The sequence below is a fragment of the Anabas testudineus genome, chromosome 13 (genome assembly GCF_900324465.2).
Source record: "Anabas testudineus chromosome 13, fAnaTes1.2, whole genome shotgun sequence".
NCBI lineage: Eukaryota > Metazoa > Chordata > Actinopteri > Anabantiformes > Anabantidae > Anabas > Anabas testudineus.
In genome coordinates, this window is record NC_046622.1 from 11,994,263 (window position 1) to 12,017,739 (window position 23,477).

General features: G+C 39.4%; 1 protein-coding gene across 2 annotated transcripts in view; it reads left to right on the forward strand.

The window, feature by feature from the left end:
* The first annotated feature begins 922 nt into the window (after positions 1 to 922).
* The window catches only part of gramd1bb (GRAM domain containing 1Bb), a 56,612-nt gene continuing 34,057 nt past the window's right edge, over positions 923 to 23,477 (forward strand). For both annotated transcript variants that reach the window (XM_026340543.1, XM_026340552.1), the window contains exons 1-3: positions 923 to 1,332; positions 6,998 to 7,075; positions 9,468 to 9,494. In XM_026340543.1, the coding sequence (XP_026196328.1) occupies positions 923 to 1,332; positions 6,998 to 7,075; positions 9,468 to 9,494 (515 nt within the window). The remainder of the gene's footprint in view (positions 1,333 to 6,997; positions 7,076 to 9,467; positions 9,495 to 23,477) is intronic.

Genomic DNA, 23,477 nt, shown 5'->3' on the forward strand with positions numbered 1-23,477 from the left:
CTTGTGTCTTTGTGTGTTGCTGTACACAATGTCTGCCTTTTTTTTTATTTTTTTTATTATTCTATGTGTTTGTGTGTATGTGCTAGTGTGTGTTGCTGCTTCAGTTGGTCATCATCACCGTCAGCCTTGCCTGTGGCTTGCAGTCCTATCACTTCCCCCTAACCTGTAGGCAGTAACGGTGTGGAGACAGCAACACACTGGGGCACAAGACGGACCTCACCTGCCAGGGGCATGGGCACAAGCCAGACCGACATCTTCCTCTGCTCCAGTGATGCCAAAATGTAGCAACAACCGCCAAGCCCTTTGTACGACATCAGAATCAATATTCAAGAGCTGACAATTGGTGCCTTTCTTTTTAATGTTAGCAAAAGCAGCTAAGGTAACAGCTTTGGCAGCCGTGACGGTAGCATAGCCTGTGTGTGTGTATGTGTGTGTAACTTTGCCTGCCAGTCCCTGGGGAGGACCAGCAAAGGAGTTGTGTTACACTCCCTGACAGGCTTTATACATGTTTCATCTGCTGCTCTCAAAACAGAAGACCCCTTTGTTATCTAATCCAGCCCTCTTCTCCCCAGCCTGAGAGACTGAGTTTACTGCCACAAGACTGCTCTTCACAGTCTGTCAGCCAGCCACTGAACTGATACATATCAACCAACAGCTGAGGAGCAGCAGACGGACTTTGTCAGGCACAAGATATCTGCGATCAGGACTTCTTAGTCAATCCTTAATCCATTGGCTCGAACATGGACCAAAAATTGTCCAGAATTTAAATAGTATGTCATCTTTTTACCACTAAACCTTAACGTTTCTGTAGCTTATCGCCTTTCAAGCTGCAGAACTGCAAAACCTGCATTTGGCGTAACCAAGGAATCTAAAGAACTACTGTAGGGGGTCGTATTTGCATTTTAGTGAGCTGGTTGAGACCATGAGTGACACTCTCAGGCCTCCTTCGCTCCAGGTGAGCGTCCCAAATGATGCCCCGGCATACTCGGATGGAGGAAGCAACGCAGTGTCAGATGGTTCTGTGCGATCCAGCTCTTCTACGCCAACTCTCCGTCGCAAGCGCTTCAAAATGCGACGTATGAGGAATGTGCCTAGCGAGAGGGAGATCGAAAGAGGGCGCCTCACCGATGGTCACCTCACAGCCCGATCTCACTCTGGCTCCAAGGAGTACCTCCAGCTGCCTTCCATTGAAATTACACCATCCAGTGATGAAGATGCCCCATCTTCCTGGTCCAGCTGTTCCACACCCAGTGCCTCTCCCCGCCGCAAGCGTTTCCTGTTGAGGAAGTGGCTAAAGGTCAGAGAGAAGAAGGAGCAAGGCAGTGAAAGCAGGTTGGTATGGGCCATACTCACCTCACATTTCCCTCCTCTCCCCAAATCTACCCTAATACCTTCATGCTGCTTCAGGCTCCAGCTACCTGCACTAATGTGGTATATGACTAACTGTTCTCTTGTAGAATATTGAACATTTTGACTTCTATCTTGAGGTTTCTTTTCACCTTTCACAATCTAATACCTCTTCAACAGTAAGCAGCTTAAGAAGCTCTCACACAATTTAATACAAGCGGTAGTTTTTCAGTCAGTATTTTTCAGTGTAACACTGATGCTAATGGAATTATGCACGTGGATGTGTTGCACTTTCATTCATAGTTTTCTGTTCTGTGCTGTTTGTATAGTGTGTTCATATCACTACAGGTCATTTAGATTTAAGGTGACTTCAGGTGCTGACAACGGTACTAAAGTAAAGGTCATGAGAGTTACAAAATGGATTAGTTTAATCTTCTTTGATGCATAGATATGAGGAAAAAAATATAATGACATCTGAGAAGCAGTATGTTGTGGCGGCATCAAAGGAAAGGTTATAAGATGAATAAAGTATTTTAATAATTTAAGTTAAACGATCATCCTCATTAAACCACAGAAAGTGAATAGTAGTAGTAGTAGTAGTAGTAGTACAGAAAACTAAAACATGATTCAAGGTATAATTAATCATTATTATATTACATTATTTTATATTAATTATGAAAAAAATGTTAAGCTTTATAGCAATCAGGGAAAAACTTAATGTAAGTATAAACAAGGGTACTTATGCTACCAATCAAAGTTTTGGTATTATGTAGTCAACAAATATGTTTTTAACAACCCAGAATACGTTTTATGTTTTATTATTATGTTGTATTTTAGATTGTTTAGATTTTAGAAAGTAGCTACATTTAGTTTTGGGACATTCATGGCATTCTGGCATTCATCAGATTCACAAGGGGCTTTTTGCTTCTAACCGTTGTATCTTTGTTTGACATGGAGAGGATGAACCCACGGCGCCTCAATGTGTGGACTTTCTATGAAGCACTTTCTGTAAGGCAGCAGGGCTTTGCTGGTGACACTGTTGGTGACTTAGTCAAAATTTAATTCACATTTAAACATCACTGATGCCATCCCATCTGGTTTCCACTTAGTGGGACCATCAAAACTATGACTGTGACTCCCTCACAAGGCCGACAGAGAATACTAAGAGTGTGCAAAGCTGCCAAATATAAAACAAAATATAAGCTCGACACATTTTTTTAAAATTCTACAGGCATGCAAGTGAACAGAATCAAGTTAATTCATTGTCATCATCAATAATCTTATTTGTAACACTGTTTTTAATCTGACTGATTAACTCGTACCAAAATTACTTTTGTTAGATAAATCTTAACCTTTACTTTTTGGTGTGTGACTGTGAATTTTTAACAAGTTTCCAAGTTTACCTTAAAATTTGGGGTTGTGCCACATACAGCTCCCCGGGTGCTGTATGTGGCTGCCCACTGCTCCCCCCAGGAGGATGGGTTAAATGCAGAGGACCAATTTCATTGTGACATATGACATTTAAAGGCTTTCTTTCTAAGACCAGTTCTATCGAAAGATAAGGAAAAATGCCTAATATACCTTAATCCTTATGGCTCTGTCTTCTGTTATTGCTGTATGGTAACAGGCCAGTTCTCACTGGTAACAGATGGCAGACAGAAATGAGTTCATTACTCACTCCATCTATGTGTTATCTTCCTGAGTTGAAGACATCATCTCTCTAGAGGCATGTGCGCATAACCCTATCAGCATCCTTAAGTGGGAAAAATTGTCATTATCTGGCACACCATGAGTAAAGCTCTACTTCCCTCAGGGTGTAATATTGCCTGTTCCAACAAGTGTTTCTTAGCTTAACACTGCATTGTGGCATTAAGACGACATGGCGCCTCCTCATTCTCCTGCTTGCTACTAGCTGCGTGTAATGTATAGAAAGATCTGCAGGCTTAAACCTGTACCAGAATGACATTAATCCAGCTTTTAAATGTGCATACTCACTTAATTAATGATGAATCATGGCACCAATCAAGTAGGTGTTGTTAAGTAAAGTTGTAAGGACATAATATGCTGCCTTATTATTTCTATGGACAGCCTTTGTCTTTTTATTTATTTTATTTTATTTTTTTTCTTTCCTTCTCTTTTTGTTCTTGGACTTTTTCTGACTGTCTGATATTTAGCGTAAGACTTTTAATCATAAGAGAAGAAAAAGAGAAGCTTCTGGCAACTTTATGTAGGTGAATGACATGAAAACATGTTTATGTATTAGTGTATGTGAGCATGTTCACATATAATCAATGCAGAGTGCAGGGCATTCCCACTGGTGATGTAAATATATTTTGTTGTTGTTCTACAGTACTGTGAGCTGTGCTTGCTGCGGGTCCACAGTTTCTACAATCTGAGTTTCAGTATGTGACTTTGCAGGATACTGTGTAATATGTAGTGAAAGGAGCATTAGTAGAGCAACATTGTATCAGGGTTGACATAAGAGGTTATTTCTTTATAGGGAATTGAAAATCCTTAATAACACATGATTTTAAGTGTTTTAGAGTGGCTGGCTCAGAGTGGTATCCACCAACTATTGAAATTCAGGCCAGATATTCATCTCCTCCTTAGGATGAATTGTAACAACTTGGTGAGCACTTTTCATCTAAGCCAGTCAGGTCTAAATTTAAAGATGTTGAATACTTTCGTGCATGACTGATCAATCTTATCATCCTGCCTTGTATCTTATATTTAATGTTAATTAGCGAAAAGCAGCATGCTAAAAGCTAAAGTACGATTCTGGACATGGTAAAAGGTGGACCTAATCATGCTCAAGCTACGTTGTGTTTTATGTTCTGTGTCAAGCGAAAGTAACCCCCTACAGCACGTTACTTCTAACTGCAGCATTTTTATTAGTATAACTCTAAGGAAGACACTGGACTTTGCATTCATCAGTGTGACACTTGGCTGCCCAGCACTTGTGTAATGTGCTGTACTAGTGGTACCAGCAAAGACTAACAGATTTATTAATTAAACTAGGAGTTTATTCATATTGTCAATTACAAAGATTATTTCTTCTAGTTATTACTTGATTTATTACCAAACTACTAAACTAATAACTACTGCACAGAATGTGCAGTAGTTTCTAGTTTAGAAAATATTTTCAAGGGGTTTGTGGCTTTAAATCTGCTGAGTTTGCCCAGTTAATATACAAACACTGCATCACATTTGTAGTAAACCTTTTTCCTGTGGTTTGGTGAGATCTTAACAGTGTGAGAAAAGCCTCTTCCTCGTGGAAGCAGTTAAAAATGCTGTAAGTATTCTAAAATATCTAAGTGGTAGCTGAGAGGTTTTGTTATATTAATCTTGTATTTCTCATTGTTTCCCTTTGTTGCTTCCAGTGGTAGTTATTGTACCGAATTAATACAAGGTGTAGTGTAGTTGTGTGTTTGCCTAAGTGTGTATGTGCTCATGTGTGTAGGATTGTATGTCTCTGAACAGTGAAAACTTGCAGACACAGTGGAATCAGCTGTTCTACAGCCGGATAAGAGCAGTTCTATTTTGAGGAACTGGTGCAGTATCTTTCACCAGGCTTCACTGCTTCCACCTCATCCAAGCATTTCAATATTTCACACACAACCTCACAAAGCAACACAGGAAAACAAGGAGTCAGATAAGCGTCTACTTGGATATACTTTGTCAGTTTGACCAATGGTTTCATCACTGCAGCAGCATGGAAATAATGAAATGTTACTTATATTTTAAAATCTAGGGTCACAAAGTATTTTTCTGGTAAAAGTAGCTTTCATTGTTAATGGTACTGATTGCATGTTAAACTACAATAAATTACAATGTACATTGTATTTATGCTATTTACAACCAAATATTTGAAAACCAAGAAAGTGAGATGCTTTAAAAATCTTATTCAGCTCTGGATCATGTTTGATAAGTGGATTAGATTTTGTGAGACTTTGAGTAGCTCTGGATTCCCTGTGGTTGTTTTGCACTCAGTGGTGAAAGTAAAATACATAATCATGCATTATTTGATGCTTTTCTGTGTGGGTTTAATGTCACACTGATCTCACTATAGATTAAATGTGGCAATATAATGTTTTGCCTGCTTGCTGTCATGTTCAAAGTGCATATTCCATCAATTGTGTAAGAGCCATACCATGTCAACTTTGTGTTCATATAATATTAAATTAACTTACTTTAAATGATAGGGACACAAGTTTAAACAATTCAAGCAAAATGCAAATCCAAGTGCAACTGCCTTTGCAGAACATTGCAAAGTTCTTCGCTGTGAGAGAGCAACCTGCAGACTTAAAACACCTGTAGCAAAGAAAGATTGGTCAGCAGCGTCTTCAGAATAAGAGCTGCTTTAGATCCACTGAGTGTAGATTTTGTTAAGATTTTTTTCTTCTGAAATGTAATAAAATGACTGTGTACTGGATTTGAAATCTGACCTTTAAGGTCAGTATTTTTTTTTTTCTTATGCAGCCACATCGCTCAGCACCTCATTTATTACAGTAGAAAAATACTTTAATGCTAAGTTTTACACACTGTCAAGTCAGTGAGTCTTGTCTTGTTGTTTTAGCAATAAAAACATCAGCTGAGGGGTAGATACAGTAACTAATGCGGTTTACATGATCTTTATTTACAAGCTACTACTGATCTGAACAGCATACAGTATGCAGACTAAAGAAACAACTCATTAATGTCCACAACTATTTTTAGAGTGCGTCCACAGCATACCAAAATATATTAACCTCCCAAAATCTGCATTTTTTATACAGGCCTGCATCCCTTCAGGCCATTGCGGTTATAGGAAACAGATTTTGGCATCCTGCAGAGTTAGCGTGTGAATTAATGAAGGCCTTTCCCAGCAGACCGCCTTTGTTCTTAAATGTCAAAATGTGGACGGGAATAGAAGCAGAATCTTAAAATAGGGAAAAATCCACTGACAAATAAACAGCCATGAATGTGATGTCATTCATGTGCTCCACTTTACTGTTGATCTGTGACCTGTTGACAGTTAAATGGGAAAGTAACTACACATTCCTAAGTTTTGGTACTAAACTACTCAGCTGCAGTTGTATGTGTTAATGCTTTTATCTCTTTGTACTTATTCTTATATCTGTAACCCGCACATATACTGCATCAGACACCTTATTTTTTGCATATGTCACATAGCCCCCTCTAGTGTTTTCACTGGATTTGTGCAAAAAGAAAGACAAAACTACTATGAACAAGTGTCACATACCAGACAGTTATCATATATATTTGACAGAAAATTAGCAGGTTCTTGGAAAGTTAGGCCCTGCATTAACAGATTTGTTAGAAACTAAAATTGTACTTTGCATGTGGACAGATTATGTGTGCAACAATTAAAATTTAAGTAAATATGAAAAAGTAAACTGGAAAGTCTCCAAAATGCAGCCTATTTCTGTGAAGGCTTTATTTTTTTTTAATTCTTTCTGTGCTACTGTATTTATATTTTATGGTATTTGACAAATATACTGTGGCACTACATACTAATTCATTAGGGAAAGCTCTGGTGCAAGATAATTCATTATCAACATAAAATGTATACAGTCACATATACATTGCCGTTTATTGGAACCATTCTGCAATGATTAACAGCCTCACCTCTCTCTTGCATGCCATGCAGCAGCCAGCAGAGCAGCCAGCAGAGCAGCCATGAAGACGACAATACTCGCTTCCTGACTCCCTTAATCCAAGAAGAGAGGTGAGCTATTTGTGTGTTTTTAGATGTGTGTGCTTTGCCACTGTATCTCCAATCGTGTCAGAGATGCAAATCAAAATTGTGATTAAATTATAAAAATGTGACCATGATAATTTGTTCTATATATACAGAAGGCAGGAGACAGAATATTTTATGTTCCCTAACTTATTTACCAGTTCACAGATAGATTAATGATACTTGAACCTACAAGTCAGTGTTCCCCCTTTTGGGTACGTCTTACATTTGTCCATTTCTGGCATTTCACCACTAGAGGGCACTTCACCTTTACAGGCATTCATGATCACATGACTATAATTTTTTTTCTACATATCTGCTGATTTTATAGGGATATAAAAGTTGCTACATGGACTATGAGCCATACAGTGACTAGATCTCTGCTCCTTCTCTGAGAGACAGGCAATATCATTAGCTCTTTATCTCCGCGAATCATGCTGCAGCTGTCACAGCAGTGCCAGTAACAGGTCTGAATATTAAATCAGTTACTGTAACTGGTTGGTGTGTGTGTTTCTCCCTGCTGGTGTGGGATGTGAAGTGTGGTTTCATACTTTATTCCTGAAGTAAAGCTGTGCAGCCAGGAGGAAACTCAGTGAGCGATCACTTGCCTTAAAAAAAGCGTCACAAAAGTAGAATTTCGGAACCACATATTGTCTTTTATGCCTAAAATGCAGTTATATAGTGTGAAAAAGCAAATCACCAGTGCAAATCTGTGTCCACGTCCTAAAGCCGGATTTTCTTCTTTTTTACTTTCCATTCTTGTTTTTATTTCTAGCATTTTGGTACCTAGTCATAGTGTTTAGCAGTTAATATAAAGAAATTACATTTAACTATATTATTTCATTAAATTCCAGAGAAATTATAGTTAAGGCAAATGCAGAAGTAATAAGGGAGTTCAACGTCATGTCAAGTAACCACAACCTTTGTTCAAAAACACTGTATATAAAAAAAAAAAATACACAATGTTTTCTTCAAACTCAGGTTTCAAAACACACAAATTAGAATTCAATCTAATAATTATTTCCATAATTACAATCTGGTGTTGATTTTGCTGTGAGGAAGTTAACAGTACCTAATTTGTGCAAAAAGCTTCAATCCAAAAAAAAAAAAAAAGCTATAGAAATTCTGTAATAATGAAGGTGCAGGGATCCTTGTCCAGCCTCGTAATAACCACCTACTTAGCTGTCTCTGCTCTCAGCTCTGTCTGTCGTTCACTACACCTCCACTCTGTCTCTCTGTCCTGCTTTTCTGTGATTCTCTCTCTGGCTCTCCCTCCCGCGCACTCTTCTCGCTCAGTGTCTCCACTTGATCGAATTAGGAACAGCACCTGTCAAACCTATGGGATTTCTCGCTGCTCTTCTCTTTGCTGTGCTGCTGATAGCTAGTGAGGGGTGTCTGCAGCAGCTGCAGGGAGAGCAGCGTTCTGTAGCCAGCTTTAGAGGGCACGGAATGTCATGTCTCCTCTGCAGGTAAAAAAAACTGCTGCATTTCTGCCTGGATGGTGCACCGCTGCATCTCCCAAACTCTACCTGCCTGGCTGTCGCCATGTCCATCAGTCTTGTTTTGCTCTCACTGCATCTGTTGTCGTGTGCTGCAGTTTTCTCAGTGTGCTGCGTGCGACTGCTTTTTTCTGATGAAGTGCCATCAGGCAGTCGGCTAACATTTGCCACTAGCTGTGATTTTATCCGCCTCTGCCAAATTATCAGAGCATCTGTGGTGGCTAAGAGAGGGGAGCAGATACAATTGGGATGAAGATATGAGGACAAGTTTGCTCATTTGCTTTCATTTTCTTGCATTTACATTTGAGGTTTCTCGTCTTCTACTGTGTAACTGCGGATGGAGTTATGTAATATCACAATGTGACTGTGCTAAGTCAGTGTAATATGACTCATCAGAGAAGATGACGCAGCACATGATTGTGATTTGTGAATTGGGATTACACAGTGCTAGGCATGCCATCACTGGTCTATAGCATATAGTATAATTTTATATTACCAGACTGCAATATTTTGCACACGGTTGTATATTCAAGCTACGTGATGCCTTTAACTCTCATTACATAACAGTTAATTAAATTCTCTTTAGCGAACATTTAATGGGGTACTACAGTGTATTTGTGAGACATTATAAAGATATTATAAGTGGTTAATAATGTAAATAATAATAGTCCTCCTATTAAGCTTATGTAAAAACCTTATAACAGCGTAATGATTTAAATAACATTTAAAACTGTTTATATTGTGTATATAAATGCAATTGTATACTGCTTAGAAATAATAAATGGAGTATTTATATATTACTTTTTACTATTATACCAAAACCAAAATCACTAGTTGCATATGTAATACCCAGTCACTGACTTTACTTTCGTCTCCTGCAGGTCTGACAGTGCTGCAGACAAAATTGGGTAAGTCTGCTTTCTGACTACTACTGTAAACAGGCTTTGTTTTTGTTGTTGTTGTTGTTGTTGTCGTTGTCTTACCTATAGATGTGTGAGCGTTCATGCTATGTTGTTGGAAACACAGTGGGACTGTCACCCCACTTGCCCCGGCCCACCCACTCCACATGTGACACAGATTCACAGCTTTGTCCAACAACCAAGGTGTCTGAATGCGCTTTACATTTGGAGAGGGCAGCAGTGAATACAACTGCAAGCCACGGAATGCCATTGTCTGCTTTTATTGGACAAACAGCATCAGACACAAACAGGGCTTTGTGAGTTGGACATTGTTGTGGCGCTTTTAGTCTCTTAACCAGCTAGTGGCAGGTCAGCACTGTGGACACACACTGTGGGCGCAGACACTTTCTTCTTCAGGGTGTGAAGGCTTTGTTGTCACAACAGGTGCTGTGCCAAAAGGGGTTCAAGGCACAAGCTGAAAAGGTAAGTGACGGAGAATAGCTTGCTCTGCATGCTTAACATACCATTTAGGATATTTTATGATAATTTCTATATAAATGGTCAGTTTTACTCAACTCTGCCTATGTATTTATTACATATCTGTGTTTGTGACTGGTGCATTATATCATTAAAGGTAGAAATGAGAATAAACATTATCTGGATTTACTTTTACTTTACTTACTTCTATTTATTTTATTTTATTTTTTATTTTTTGCATGCTTTTACTCAACAACATGAGTGGTATTGTAAAACCTTTCCAAATGATGCCTGGTCCAAACTCAGCATTGACTAAATATTGTACAGTGTTTGGTTGTAACTATGATCTTCACTGCTGAGGTATTATATTTTATTATATAATACTTTATTTATAATTATTGTATTATATGATGAAACTTCTGTTCTTTTTTATGTGTGATTTAGAGAGGAGCTAAGGGAGTGTTTGTGTTTGGATTGGCTTGGAGGATGGAGCCGGGGGGGTGTTATGTATACATCAGTCATTTACATTTACATTTGGTCATTTTGACGCATTTATCCAGAGCGACATACAAGTGCGGTACAAGGTACAAAGGCAGGCAGGGTAAGCATACGGAGGTCTTGCCAAAGGACCCCTAATGGAGATAGGCCACAGCTGGGATTCAAACCCAGTCTCCAACATGGAGGGTGGCGATCTTACCACTACACTATTCAGCATCAATCTTAAGAAGTGTTGCATTTCTGGCACATTTGTTTTTTTAACTGAGTGGACACTGTTGTTTTGGTGTAGTTTTTGTGTGTAAGGTACATGTGTGTGTCTGGTTTCGTAGTCAGTCATGCAAACTTGGGGGAGTAGCAGGCCGGGTTTGAACCACTAGAAGCAGATTTATTTAAGGTTTATGGACTTTGTGTTCTCTGTGTTCACCACTGAAATTGATGTTGACTTACTTTTAATGGCCTCATATAGCCTGTTACGATTCAATTGTAAAGTCTGTTTCTGCTGACATGTTTCATGGATGGGGGGGCCATTGGCTCCTCAAGTGTCCTGCTTGTTTTCCAGTTATCCCTGCCCTACCCCTGTTGGTTACCCGGATCAGGTGTGTTCAGCCAATCAGAAAGTGCAGGTGCGGGGATAGGGCTGTGGCTCTCTAGGACCAGGGTTGACCACCCCTGACACAAATAACTTATATATGTTTTGCTTTGTAATGACATTATAGCCGTGAATGTTCATTTTGGAGTAATACAATGTTGTTTGTTTGTACTATATGTCTTACTATAGGTGTACACACACATAAATACCACACCTGAAGTAACACACTCCTTATATAAACACTGGAACCTTATATAACTGGAGAGAGCGCTGCGTCTGTGTGTGTATGTTCTCAGTGGGAAGTCAAACACATGACCAGCTGTTGCTGTCCTCTGTCAGAACCTCCTTGGGCAGGATCTCAAGGCACAACTGGGGGGTGACCTCCGAATGCATGTCCTGAACACCCCTCATTGGGGGTTTTGCCAGTGTGTCCATCTGTTGGGAGACACCTGGACTCACTGACCTGGGGACACCTCAGGGTTCCCCAAGATCAGCTAGAAAATACTTACTGGTAAAAAAAAAAAAACGATTTCTCTACTTCTTTGTTTAGTCTGCTGGCATCTCTGGATGCAACTCTGGAGGAGTGGCACTAAATGGACGGGTGAATGGATGCACCTTATTGACTTCACACTTCTGTCATGGAAATCAAGCAGCTCCTCTGCATTTTTGAAACATTTAGCTTTGAGTGGAACAAATGAGCAACAGGGATATAATAGGCTAAGGATTTAGAATCACCACTGCAGGTATTTCCTAAGTAGTTTTGATTCACACAAGATCGATACTTAGTTTGTTGTAAAGCCAACTGTAAATAATGAATGTAAAAAGCCCTCTGGCTGGATAAAGTGGCCAGAATGAAAGTGCATTCGGAAACTCTTTAGTTTGCATGTTTGAAAAACGAGTAGTTAGATTCAGTTGTTGTCAGTGTGTCAACAAGGCAGAAAGAAGCTCTGATGTATTTTATGGCTGATAAAATGAGCATCTGCTGAGTTGAATAAGGGGACAGTAAATTATGTTGATTATTACATGCAGTAGTTCTAATGTGGAGATTCGCTTACGGAGTTCTGCATTGTACTTTCTGCCTTTTCTGGCTTTGCCCTAATGTCTGCATTGCTCTTCCGCCTTCTCAGTTGCCTGATTATTGATCATTGTCTGTGGTTTGAGACATTAGCTTCCAGTGATGGAGGTCAGCATAATTTGATCTTGCTGTTTACTTTGGGTAGGAGCCTTGGCAAAGCACGGTTCCAACATATTGAGAAAAACGATACTCAAAAAGTACATGACTATCCGATTTTGTGTTCCTGGTGACCTTCAAACAAGGAAAGGATAAGTCACTATGCATAATTCACCTGAGCTGGGAGACTGATAATTAACTTGAGAAAAAAAACATTAATCATAATAATTCAAGTTAGATCATTTGCTCAAATAATTCAAGTATACTTCTACTTCCTTTACTTATTAATATGTATGAAATCTCTGTACAGACCCACATCCTACACATAAAATGATATATTCTTGATATTTGTTTCTTTGTTTTCTTCAGGTTACACTGCATCTTGTGGTGGCAATCTTCATCACAATGTATTAAATCACTGATTACGTTACAGTTTACCTTCAAATATTTTTACATGGGGACGTGTACAGTATACAGGATTCAGGACATTATTTGTCTAATCTTTAGAAAGCGTAGATTAGTTAGTGGTAGGGTAATTTTTTAGATTATGGTAGTTATACACTAGGTCCAGGGCTGTTAAATGGCACAGTTAAATAGTTATAATAGTAATGACAGTGGGGTTTTTTTTCATTTGAGTCAGTGGCTTTGTCAGCGTGTTTGTATCTGCTATGAATTTATCAAGTAGCCATTATCCCTTCTCTGTATTAATGTGACTGTGTATTTGTGTGCATGCAGCCACCCTATCACTAATTTGGCTCTTCACAAAGACGCAGTGATGCTTTGCTCAAGGACTGTGAATGCACGTCTGCAGCTTGTATCACAGACAGGGAGCCTGAGGGGGAAGAAGGAGGAGAGATGGAGAAATTGCAGGAGAGCAGGGCAAGGGAAAGGAGGCTGATAAAGCAGGAAGAGGAGGAAAGGAGGTGAAGGACCACCCTTATCGAGCATAGCCGTTCTCAGGGAGCCTACCAAAGGGACCTTCCCACACACACACCATAGCCAGCCAGCCAATCAGAGCCCTTACATCCTTGACCCATCCTCCCTCGTACAACTGCTCATCCATGGCTCAGCAAAGCAGATGTGAGGTGATACACTGGGAAGCAAGGCTGCGCACAAGCAGGAAAAGAAAACTTACATAGTGTTGTCTGCAACGCTGCTATTTACAACTTTCAGTGTGTGAGTGGTGATCTTATATTTCTTCTTGCTGATTTTGGATGTGCTGTGTAAGAGGGGAAGACGATGAGGATTTTATGAGGCTTGGAGATGATGACAAAGCATGCTGGACTAGTGACAATCTGACAACGAAACAGTGGGACATTGATTGACGGGAGGCCATGAGAGCCAGGAGAGAGGCCAGGATGGTGTCTGCCTGTTCACCATGCACAAACATAAGGTCAGGTCTGATTTCTGTTACCCTTCTGTAGCTGCGCTACATTCTTCTTCTGTAGTGCGGAGAGCAGAAATGCAGACTAGAGAAGGTGCATGATATTAATTGGAAATGTAATGTAGGCTGTGCTACATCAATTATTACTATTTTATATTTGATTAAAAAACACACGTTCAGAAGCCAAACACACATATACAGTATGGTATAACAACCTCCACCCTGGTTATTATTACACAGCATGCAATATGTACGACTACATATACAGTATAAGGCACAACTGGTCTTATGGCTCTCTGATACTTATTTTATGATTCTATTGAATTAACTGCTAATGTGGTTTCCACTGACCAAATCACATGACCTGGATGACCCTAGTATTGCTCTGCAGCTGTGTACCCTTTACAGTTTGACCTTTACTGGAAAAATGCATCTGTTCTCTGTGTACATAGCAGCCTTTTAAATATCAGTTAAATATCAGACAGGTAAACTAATAGTGGCAGAATAAATCTCTGTATATCAGTAATACTGCAATACACCCACATACACACGTATTTGTGTAGAAGGGATTTTCCACCTGCCTTCTGGGCATCCTAAATCTCCACTGATCTCTGCTCCCCAGGTCCATTAAGGGCAGTTTGGTTGGATTTACTGTGGCTGTTGAGAGGGATACAGGGCTGTTCTAGGACTGCATTAGGTTGCCTCTCTGAGATAAATACTCCTGACAGGTATTACTGCATCGCCTTCACATAACTATTTTTTTAGCCCTTGAATGAATCATGAATGATAGTCCTTAAGGATCAAAAGAAGTGCTAGTAGTTCAATCACACCTTTATCCATTTCTTCTATAATGGGACAATAAAAATAGCTAATTTGCTTAAATCACTGGCTAAAGCAACTGTGTCAAATATTTATGAATGATTTATTATTAAGGTAGTTTTTACATAATTTAAAACCAGAATACTTGTTTGTTAAGTTCAGATTCAGACTATTAGTAATGTGTAATATTAAACATCAGGGCACACACAGACTTCAAATTTGTATAATGTCTCACCAGTTTAGCCAATATATGTGTTTGTAGAGTTAATTATACAAATTTAGAACATTTGACTATAATAAAATACATAAAATGCTAAAATAAATATTTTATATGCATTACAGAAATAATACAGATTTTATGGCTATAACAATATTATATTAATAAGAATTAAGTTAAACTCATCACAATCTATCAAAGCTGAAAAGTGTATAGATGCAAATGAAATGATTTCAGAAAGAATCTTTTGACTCTTACAATATATGCTGTTCAAGTTCTATCAAACCTAAAATGGATTAAAACAGTACATAAAGCAATCATTAAGATTTTTAACTCATTTGAACCTGGGTATAAGTTGTTATATTACAGCCTGTATTTTGCTTCATCCGTTGACATCTCACACTGAAGGTGATTCATTAAGTACCCCTGTCTGTAGACAATCTGTCTGTCACTGGCACACCTACTTACTGCTTTTGTGAAAGGTCTTGTTTCCATGCTGGGTGGACAACTGCCTCACTGTGGAGTTGCACAAGAAGATGTGCCATGCACATATGCCATTTAATGATATAAGAACTAAATATAGACCTGTCTTTGTATTCCAGTATTACTTTTTAGACACAGCTCTATCCGAATCTGTTCACAGTTGGAACTGAAACTGATACCAGTGCGGTTGTCATTTGTCCAGAGCTCACTTCATGTGCTGTGGTGTTAATGGAGTATTGGATGCTTGGAGGATTGGAGGTCTGTGAGATAATGAAGCTGTGGGTGATTCAATGCATTAGACTGCACAAAGTTGTAAATTGGGACAGTATGTGAGCAAGGTTGGGAAGGCAGGCACAGAGATAATGTACCTCCAGGTTTGTAACATCACCCTACTGTCAGCTATGTATCTGCAGGCCTCCTGACTCTCACTTAGGACAGGGCCTCTTGTGAAGTACGGCATAGTTTGCATCAGCAAACAAATCTCGCTGATTATACTAAACGTTTATTTCTCTGCCCCAGCAGGCCAACGTTTAATGTTGTTTTTTTTGTTTTTTTTCTGCAAATAAGCACTCTGATCCAGATGCATATCCACAGGGATAAACCTTAAATAAGTTGTAGGGAGAGATCCATCTGCCATGTTAAAATTACCAACACAGTTGTTCTGTGCCGACCACTGCAGATTCAGAGCTGTTGATTGTTGATTGCCTCTCTTAAACATATGGAGCCTCTGTTTTTACTGTTTATAAATCAAGTGGTGTAATTGAGACGTGATTGATTTCCCACCAGTTCCAATGGGCCTGTGGATTTAAGTTTTATTTTATTTATATTCTCTTCCTCTGCATCTTACTTTTGCACTTCCAATCAATGTCATATCCGCTTTTAGCTTCTCATAGTGAACATTGATTTAGTTTGTCTCTGTCATGTAGCAAATGTCCTTTAGTCTCTACAGTCTCTACTGCCTTAGTTCATCTGCTTCTCTCAGTGAGAAAATATTAAACTTGATTACCTCACTGGCAGGCATAAAATCAGTGAAGGTGTTGCGCAGCTGAAAGAAACTTCTCAGTAAGTGCTCAGAAACTCAGTCAGGGGTAAAAGAGTGGGAAGAAATTGCCCTGACTGGAGAGGCAAATGTATTATCAGGTGCCACAACAAAAATGAATTGATTGAATAGATGGAGAGGTGGCTTAGGGCCTGTGATCACAGTGATTCATGCTACATGTGGGCGCTCTGTATTGAGTCACTGGCGGCAGCAGCAATTGGAGTGAAAGAACTGTGCTTTGGAAGCACAGTAGCCCACGACTTTATTTCAGTCATGCACACATAAACATACACAAATGCACTTGTAGATAACATCTTGTGTGAAATGCAAGTCTGAATTAATTGTTAATTTGTTTAAAATTTTCAGAATTTGAAGACTTTTTGCAATTGCAAGATCTTACTAAGACGTTAGGGCTGATCACTCAAATAGTCACCAAATATCTAAACTATATATCTTCCAAATGAATCTTCCAAAAATCTTTCATTTCATTCATCTTCTCTACCTCCACTGATAGGCCAAGCAAAAGACGTGGAAGAAACTGATATGGAAACCTCAAAGGTAGGATATAACTCAACAAGCAAAAGACACTGCACACATGAACAGTGATATGAAGTGGCAACATAGATATGCTTCGTGTCAAAATGTGGCACAACATACCATCCTTTGACCCTTGCACATCCACTGTATAGAAACAGCTTCCGTAAGCCAAGTTCTTTTTGTTATAAAAGCCCTGCAAAAGATTTAACACCTCTGGGAATGTCATGTTCAAGCAAACCAAAAGAGGGAGCAGTTCCAGCACAAAAAACAGCAGTTCCTGCATAGAAAACAAGTGCACGTAGCTCCTCTCATTTTTTTCTGCTCCTCATATTTCACAGTGTGTGAGATCCAGAAGCAAAACTGCTGTACCATCACTTGCTGAAACGCTGTCAGCATTGTCCTCTGCAGGAGCAGCACATGTTCCGTGACAGGTGTCATTTTGGCTTCAATATAACCAGTATGTAGTCTAGAATATAAAGTAACTTAAAGCTCTGTTGCAAGAATAACACTGAAACTGGTCAACAAGAAAAGGAGCGTTTGAAGACGGATAAAAGATTTAAAGAAAATGACCTCCAACAGTGAATATAAGAATCCAAATTCGTGACACTTGTGGATGTTATATTGCCTGTGTCCGTTTGATGCATGGTTGGCTATAAGGAACATTACTGTGACGAAGGCTAAGACAGTTTTCCTGAAAACAAACACCCACTGCTGCAAGACTTTCTACTCATCCTGTGTGACTGATAGCATATAATGTTAGCATCACCAGTCAAGATCACTTCACTGACTGTGTCTAAAATACTCACTGCCTCGATAAAACAGCTGCACCCACACCGCATAGCATATTGGAACTTGAACTTATTAAAATAGGCATCTACTAGTAGCCGTGATCAATTAAAGTTAGACACTCTTGAAGCTGAAGTTCAGTGCTTATCAGTTCTGTGTGCCACCCCAAGGTGTCCAGATGTTATTTGGCTTATGTGCATTGAGCAGGAGTATACAGGCTGTAGCATTGTTCTCTAAAAAGCCAGTATTTCAACTTAGCCTGTTTCTTTAATCTTTAATTACCCATAATGATCATTTTATTATTTAGTTCAGTAATTATATTACATATTTTAAGTTTATGTAACTGCTACTGCTGTTTCACATCAACTTGACTCTTAGTGATCTTTGGGGTGTTGGCTGAGTTGCTGGTTTGAGGATGGATAGATGTTGCAACTTCCTAAAGGGTCTAAAGACACCAATTGTAAATTCTGCTGAGCAATGTCCAGCTAAAACGTTAAATGCACCCCTCTAAAACTGTAAGTAGTACCTTTTTGACCACCCGAGGAGTTATGTGAGACAGAGCTTGAGTATGTTGTGATCTGAGGACACTAGAGGACAGTCTCCCTCTGCGCAATATTTGCGCTCATTGATATAATCTAGGGTTTTAGGTTTTCATCCACTGTGTAAGCCTGATATGGAAAAAGCAGTGGTTCCTCATTGTAACCCATAACGTTAGCTTTGCAGAATTCATCAGTACAAAGTTGAGGTGGTTGAAAGTCTGAGGGCTTTCTGGGTGATTGTTGCTTTGTCACCATGAGTGATGTGGATCGTTTCCGAAGCTCCGAATAGCTCAAGCACTGTCCTTGAAGACAGGTGGGTGGTAATGACATAGCAACCAGTGTTAAGAAAATGTAAAGTCTGCATGTGTGTGGTGTGTGCGTGCTTCTTTGAGGATTAGTATTATGTTTCCCAGGCAGCGTCTGTACATCTAACTGAAAAAAAGCAGTCGAGGTCTGCATGTGGCCCTGAAGCTGTAGTCCAGACCGCTCCTGGCTTCAGTGATGGCAGCGAGGGTCATCTCTGGAGCAACAGCCCTGGAAGGTGTGTCTGGGAGGGGCAGTCAATAGCTCAACTACCGGTCCCTTATACCATCACAGCTGTACAGCCAGAGTCTTCTAATAAAAAATATCTTTCCTCATTCATCCTTCTGTCGTGAAAATACATATTTTAGACAGTATTGTCATAACGGTGTGACAGCTAAGCTGGTGCGCGTTTTTAGTCTACTTGTCTGATTAAATAAAGGTTAAACGAAGGTTCCTGTCTGGATGGTGCATGAGGACGCAGATGGGGCTATTGTTTCACCCGGGGAGGTCTGTGTTTGTGTGTTGCCAGCACTGAACAAACCCCTCAGTAACAGCGGTGACAAAGTTGGCTTCCACACCAGTGTACCTCACTGTCACTGATGATGAAGTTGTGTGGAATTAGTGAAAACGTGACGACTAAACTGGCATCATGTTGTTGTGAAATTAATAATGAGTCGATGTTGGTGTTTTGTTTTTGTTTTATTCATAGCAATATCCAGTAACTAGAACGTTCTTGGAAAGTATATTATAAGCTCCCCCTTCTTTCTTTTTTTTTCTTTTTTTTTGACATTCCTGTGTGGAAAGCAGTACGGTGATATATTAGCATCTAAAATGTAGACCATGTATATACTGTAATGAATGTGGCACGGTTATAATAACAATTAATAAAATTAAAAAAGTGGCCTTAAACAGAAGAAATAATCTCACATAATCAGGAGATCTTTAATCCTTTAGCTTACTCTCTATACTCCTCATGTTGTGTGTGAGGAAGTTTAGTTTCTCCACATTCTTAGTAAAAATAAAAAAATGTGCTCCGTGGTTAAAGTTACTGGTACCCAAAGGCAATGCCAGTTTAGGGTGGTGATCAGCTTTTATCTTGTCATCATTCCCTTTAACAGCAGGGTGCCCAGGTTGAGATGTATTTCCTACATTATAATAATGCCATTAAAATTAAATTGTCACTGATATATTACATTTAGTCAATAAAAATCCTTCTCTTGATTCGTGCCAGGGCATTAGTGATTAAGTGCATTATAAAACTAATAATTGATTTAATTGTTCATTAGCTCATCAGTTTATTTGACCTTCATTTTATATAATGTTTATATGAACTAAAATAGCAGACGCATTCACATATTTTAGGTCAACTTGTTACTAGGACTTTGGTGTTGATTATTATGGACATCCATCATCTCAACAGTATTAATATGGAAAAGCATAATAGGTAAGTAGGGAATCGGTATCAGAGAGGACAGAGCGGCGCTGTTATCAATTCAGTATCTGTGTTTCTTCTTAACTTTACTTCATTTAAGTGATCATGATCTTTCTTTTTATGTAAGGTAGAAATCCGGGAAGCTAAAGTTCATATTTCTGCTCCTGTTATCAGACATTTTTCACTGTGACCTTCTGAGCAGTTAATAATAAAATCAAGGATCACAGTGAATCATAATAAGAAAGGTTCAATTTAACCAGTCACAAACCTCCATGTTACACAACATTGTGCAGGTGTAGGTGGGAATTCTCACTGATTTCGGGGCCATACAGGGAGGTTACAGTATATTTTCTCTAGACTTAACCCATTGTTTGGGTTAATAGTGATAATCCCAAACTCCATTTTCCACCACCACTGTCTTCTTCTCTTCTCCTCCCTCTCATGCCGCTTTGTTTAGTAATTATGGGTGTATGTGTTGGAGGTTTGTTGAAAAAGAAACTGGGTCTATTTTCATCGTGCTTGCTGCGGCAGAAACAGGAAATGGAAGCCTTTTTTAAATTAGTGCTTTAATGTCAGCACGTGCTGCGCTTTGTTCTTTTATTCATGGCACACGTGACAGGCGCTCAGAAGGCCATCTGTATTTCACTTGATCACTTTTTGGGTCGACCTGATGTTAAACATGATATCTACCTCTCGCGGCATTGTTCCTTTTTCAAACATTGTGTGTCATTCATCATCATCACCGTCATCATTCCGTCTTTCACACTTTTTCCATGTATTGCTTTTATGTGTTAGCCACTCTTGGCTGTGTTGTGTCTGCTTTGCCTGTCTGCAGTGGGATGCCTGCTGCCTGTGTGTTTTCTGCATAATATTAAATTTTCTCTGGCCTCTAATGGAGTCTGTTTCTGCTGTACATTGTGGTCCGGTTTTTGCATCTGTTCAGATTTATTATTTATATGTGCTGCTTCCACTTTAAACATTGTTTGTTTTCTTGGCATGTGTTGCCTGCCTAAACAAAAGTTAGAAATAAGTTAAATCAGACCAGTATCTGTGTTTTTTTTATACAACAATATAGTGAAAATCTGTTTTTGTTTCCATAATGTACAATGTACAATGTAAAATATATTTTGTGTCTGTGCACAATATATTGTATGTCTGTGTCTGAAGGCTGTAAATGCATTGCTGCTCTCTATCTTATTAGTATGGCCTTGAAAACATGCGTTATCTTCCATGGTCGGGTCATCTACAAACAGCCACCCACTCACAAGATCACACATTCCCCTCTGTGATCAGATAATCGAAACCAATCTATGGGGGTTTATCTGTGTTGAAGGAAAGCAGTACAAGCAAGATCTACTGTGTGTGTTACAGAGTAAAGAACACCCATCAGGCAAAGTGGGAGATTCGGGCTTGCCATGGCATCCAATCCCACAAAGCAGTGTAGAGGGATTTATCCAGATTATCTACCAATGCTATTCTTAGAAATAAATGAAAAATCTCTGGGCCAGATTAGGGCTCATTGGATGAGAAAAAAAAGAAGCTGATGCAGAACTCACATGACTGCTGTTTCGCTGACTTATAATGACTAATATTTATCTGTCGCTTAATAAAATATGAGCCTTAAATCATTTCTTCAAGCAACATTACACCACTGTAACCCTTAGAATCATCTATTTATTTTACAGCCCTTCACACCAAGGGCATATTTTTAATGTAAAGCAGTTTTTTTTTGTACATGACCCTAAATCAATTTATTTTGACTTTTTGCCAAGGTGAACACTTTTTGTTTTACCTGATCATAAGAATTGTTTTCCCGTCGCGGCTCAGGCTGTGATCTGGTCAGCAGATGGCGTCAGTGAGAAGAAACCTCTCGCTGACTGTCGGACTCTTCTCTCTAGAGGAGCTGTCCATTCAGCACCATCCTGAAGCTGCCTCGCTACAGAGCACTGACAGGGGTCAAACTACCATCACACACAGAAAGAAAGATGAAAGACCTGACCTGTTGATGTCTTAGTGACACACATTTTTTATTAGCTGTTTATTCAGATGCAAAACATCCAATTTTGAATTACTACTGAACAAGTTTGAACAATCTTTGTACCTGTTTTTATGGCACAGGACTATATGAAATGTCCCAATGACTCCTCCGGCTGCCCCTCTGATACACACTTTTCTTGAAATAACATGGCACAAATTAGCAATGCATGCTCCATGATGTATCATCCACATTACTGCAGAAGGCTGGGTCAAGATGTCCTGCTTGTCCAATACAGAGGGGTACTGTCAGCTATTGAGGTGAAAGTAACTTCATAACTTCTGAAATCTGTCTCCTGTCCTGCATGTTCCCAGGGTTTAGGACCAACAGTCACATCTACTGAGTTTTATTAAGATCAATAAGGTGCTCCATGCCTGCAATCTTTTTTTTTTTTTCATTAAATTGTTAGTAAGCCACGACTAGGTGGGCAGCAGATGGACTCTGTGTGAGACAACTTACTGTCCTCATGCTTGACTGAAGCTCGGGCCACAGCCCTGACTGCAGAATGGATTGGAGCACTCTCATATCTTTGCCTATTTTCTTCTCCTCACTTTTCTCTCCCCGCAATCCTACCGCATTTGCAGCAGCCCACGGGGAGAGAGAGCTGACAATAGAGAGAGTGTGTGTCCTCCTGTCTGCTCTCGTCTGCCCCATGGTGCAGAAATGAGAGATGGACACACCAATCCTCTTCCATCATTTCATAATAAAAGTTTTTGAAGTGTGGTCTCTATTGATAACTTGTAGATTATAATACTGAGCGCTGAGGTCATTAGAATTTGTCATGCTTTCATCTGTGCAAATTTTACTTGTGCATCAGGATCAGCAACTAAGCTGTAACACAATAATATGTAAGACTACAGTGCACAAACTTCTCTGGCAGTTTGGCCTGAGAGCAGCATATCATATGTGATTCTCATAACCAAAAGGAGCTCACTCCAGTTAACTTGGAAAATGAAATAAAAACTACAATTTGTCTGTCAGTAATGTTTCTTCCAGTATGTTTCTTTATGGAAAAGCTCGGGGCTTCCATGTTCTCTGCAGCGTGACTGTCTGCATATTGAGTTTCTACCGTGCCCAGAATTATTTTATTTCTTGTATTTGGAAAGATGTTGCACTCTCCTTGGGATGCTTTAGTCTGTGATCAGTTCATCAGATCATCTCTGGAAACTTGTGTGTGACATAGATGATGTCATAACAACAGTGCCTCTGTGTACTCATCCAAGTTAAATGTCAGCTCCAAACTGTTTACTGATCTCTGCCTTAAAACATGCCTTGAACCTTATGTAAAACCCACTTTGACAGAAACGAGTTAACTACTATTTTACAAATAGATCCGAGAGCCAAAGGAAACAGTAGTGAGACCAGCTAATGTGGACTGGAGGCCGTGGGACTGACAAAATCACAGGCGAGACAGGCAGAGTGAGAGCAGCATGCTGATGCCAAGCTCAACTGCATTATCTGCATGAAGTTATCTTTTCCAGTTTTTTCATCCGTCAGTCAGTCGTGCACTTCTGAAATAGCAGAGACAGTGACTGAGGCTCAGTGACACAGCAAATTAAGCTCAATAACAATAACAACTTAAAACTTTGTGCTAATTAACACTGAGATTTCTATTACAAAAGTGTATTCACTAAGAGTGAATAAACTTAATAGTTCTTTTTTGAAAGGAGTGACGAGCAGAAG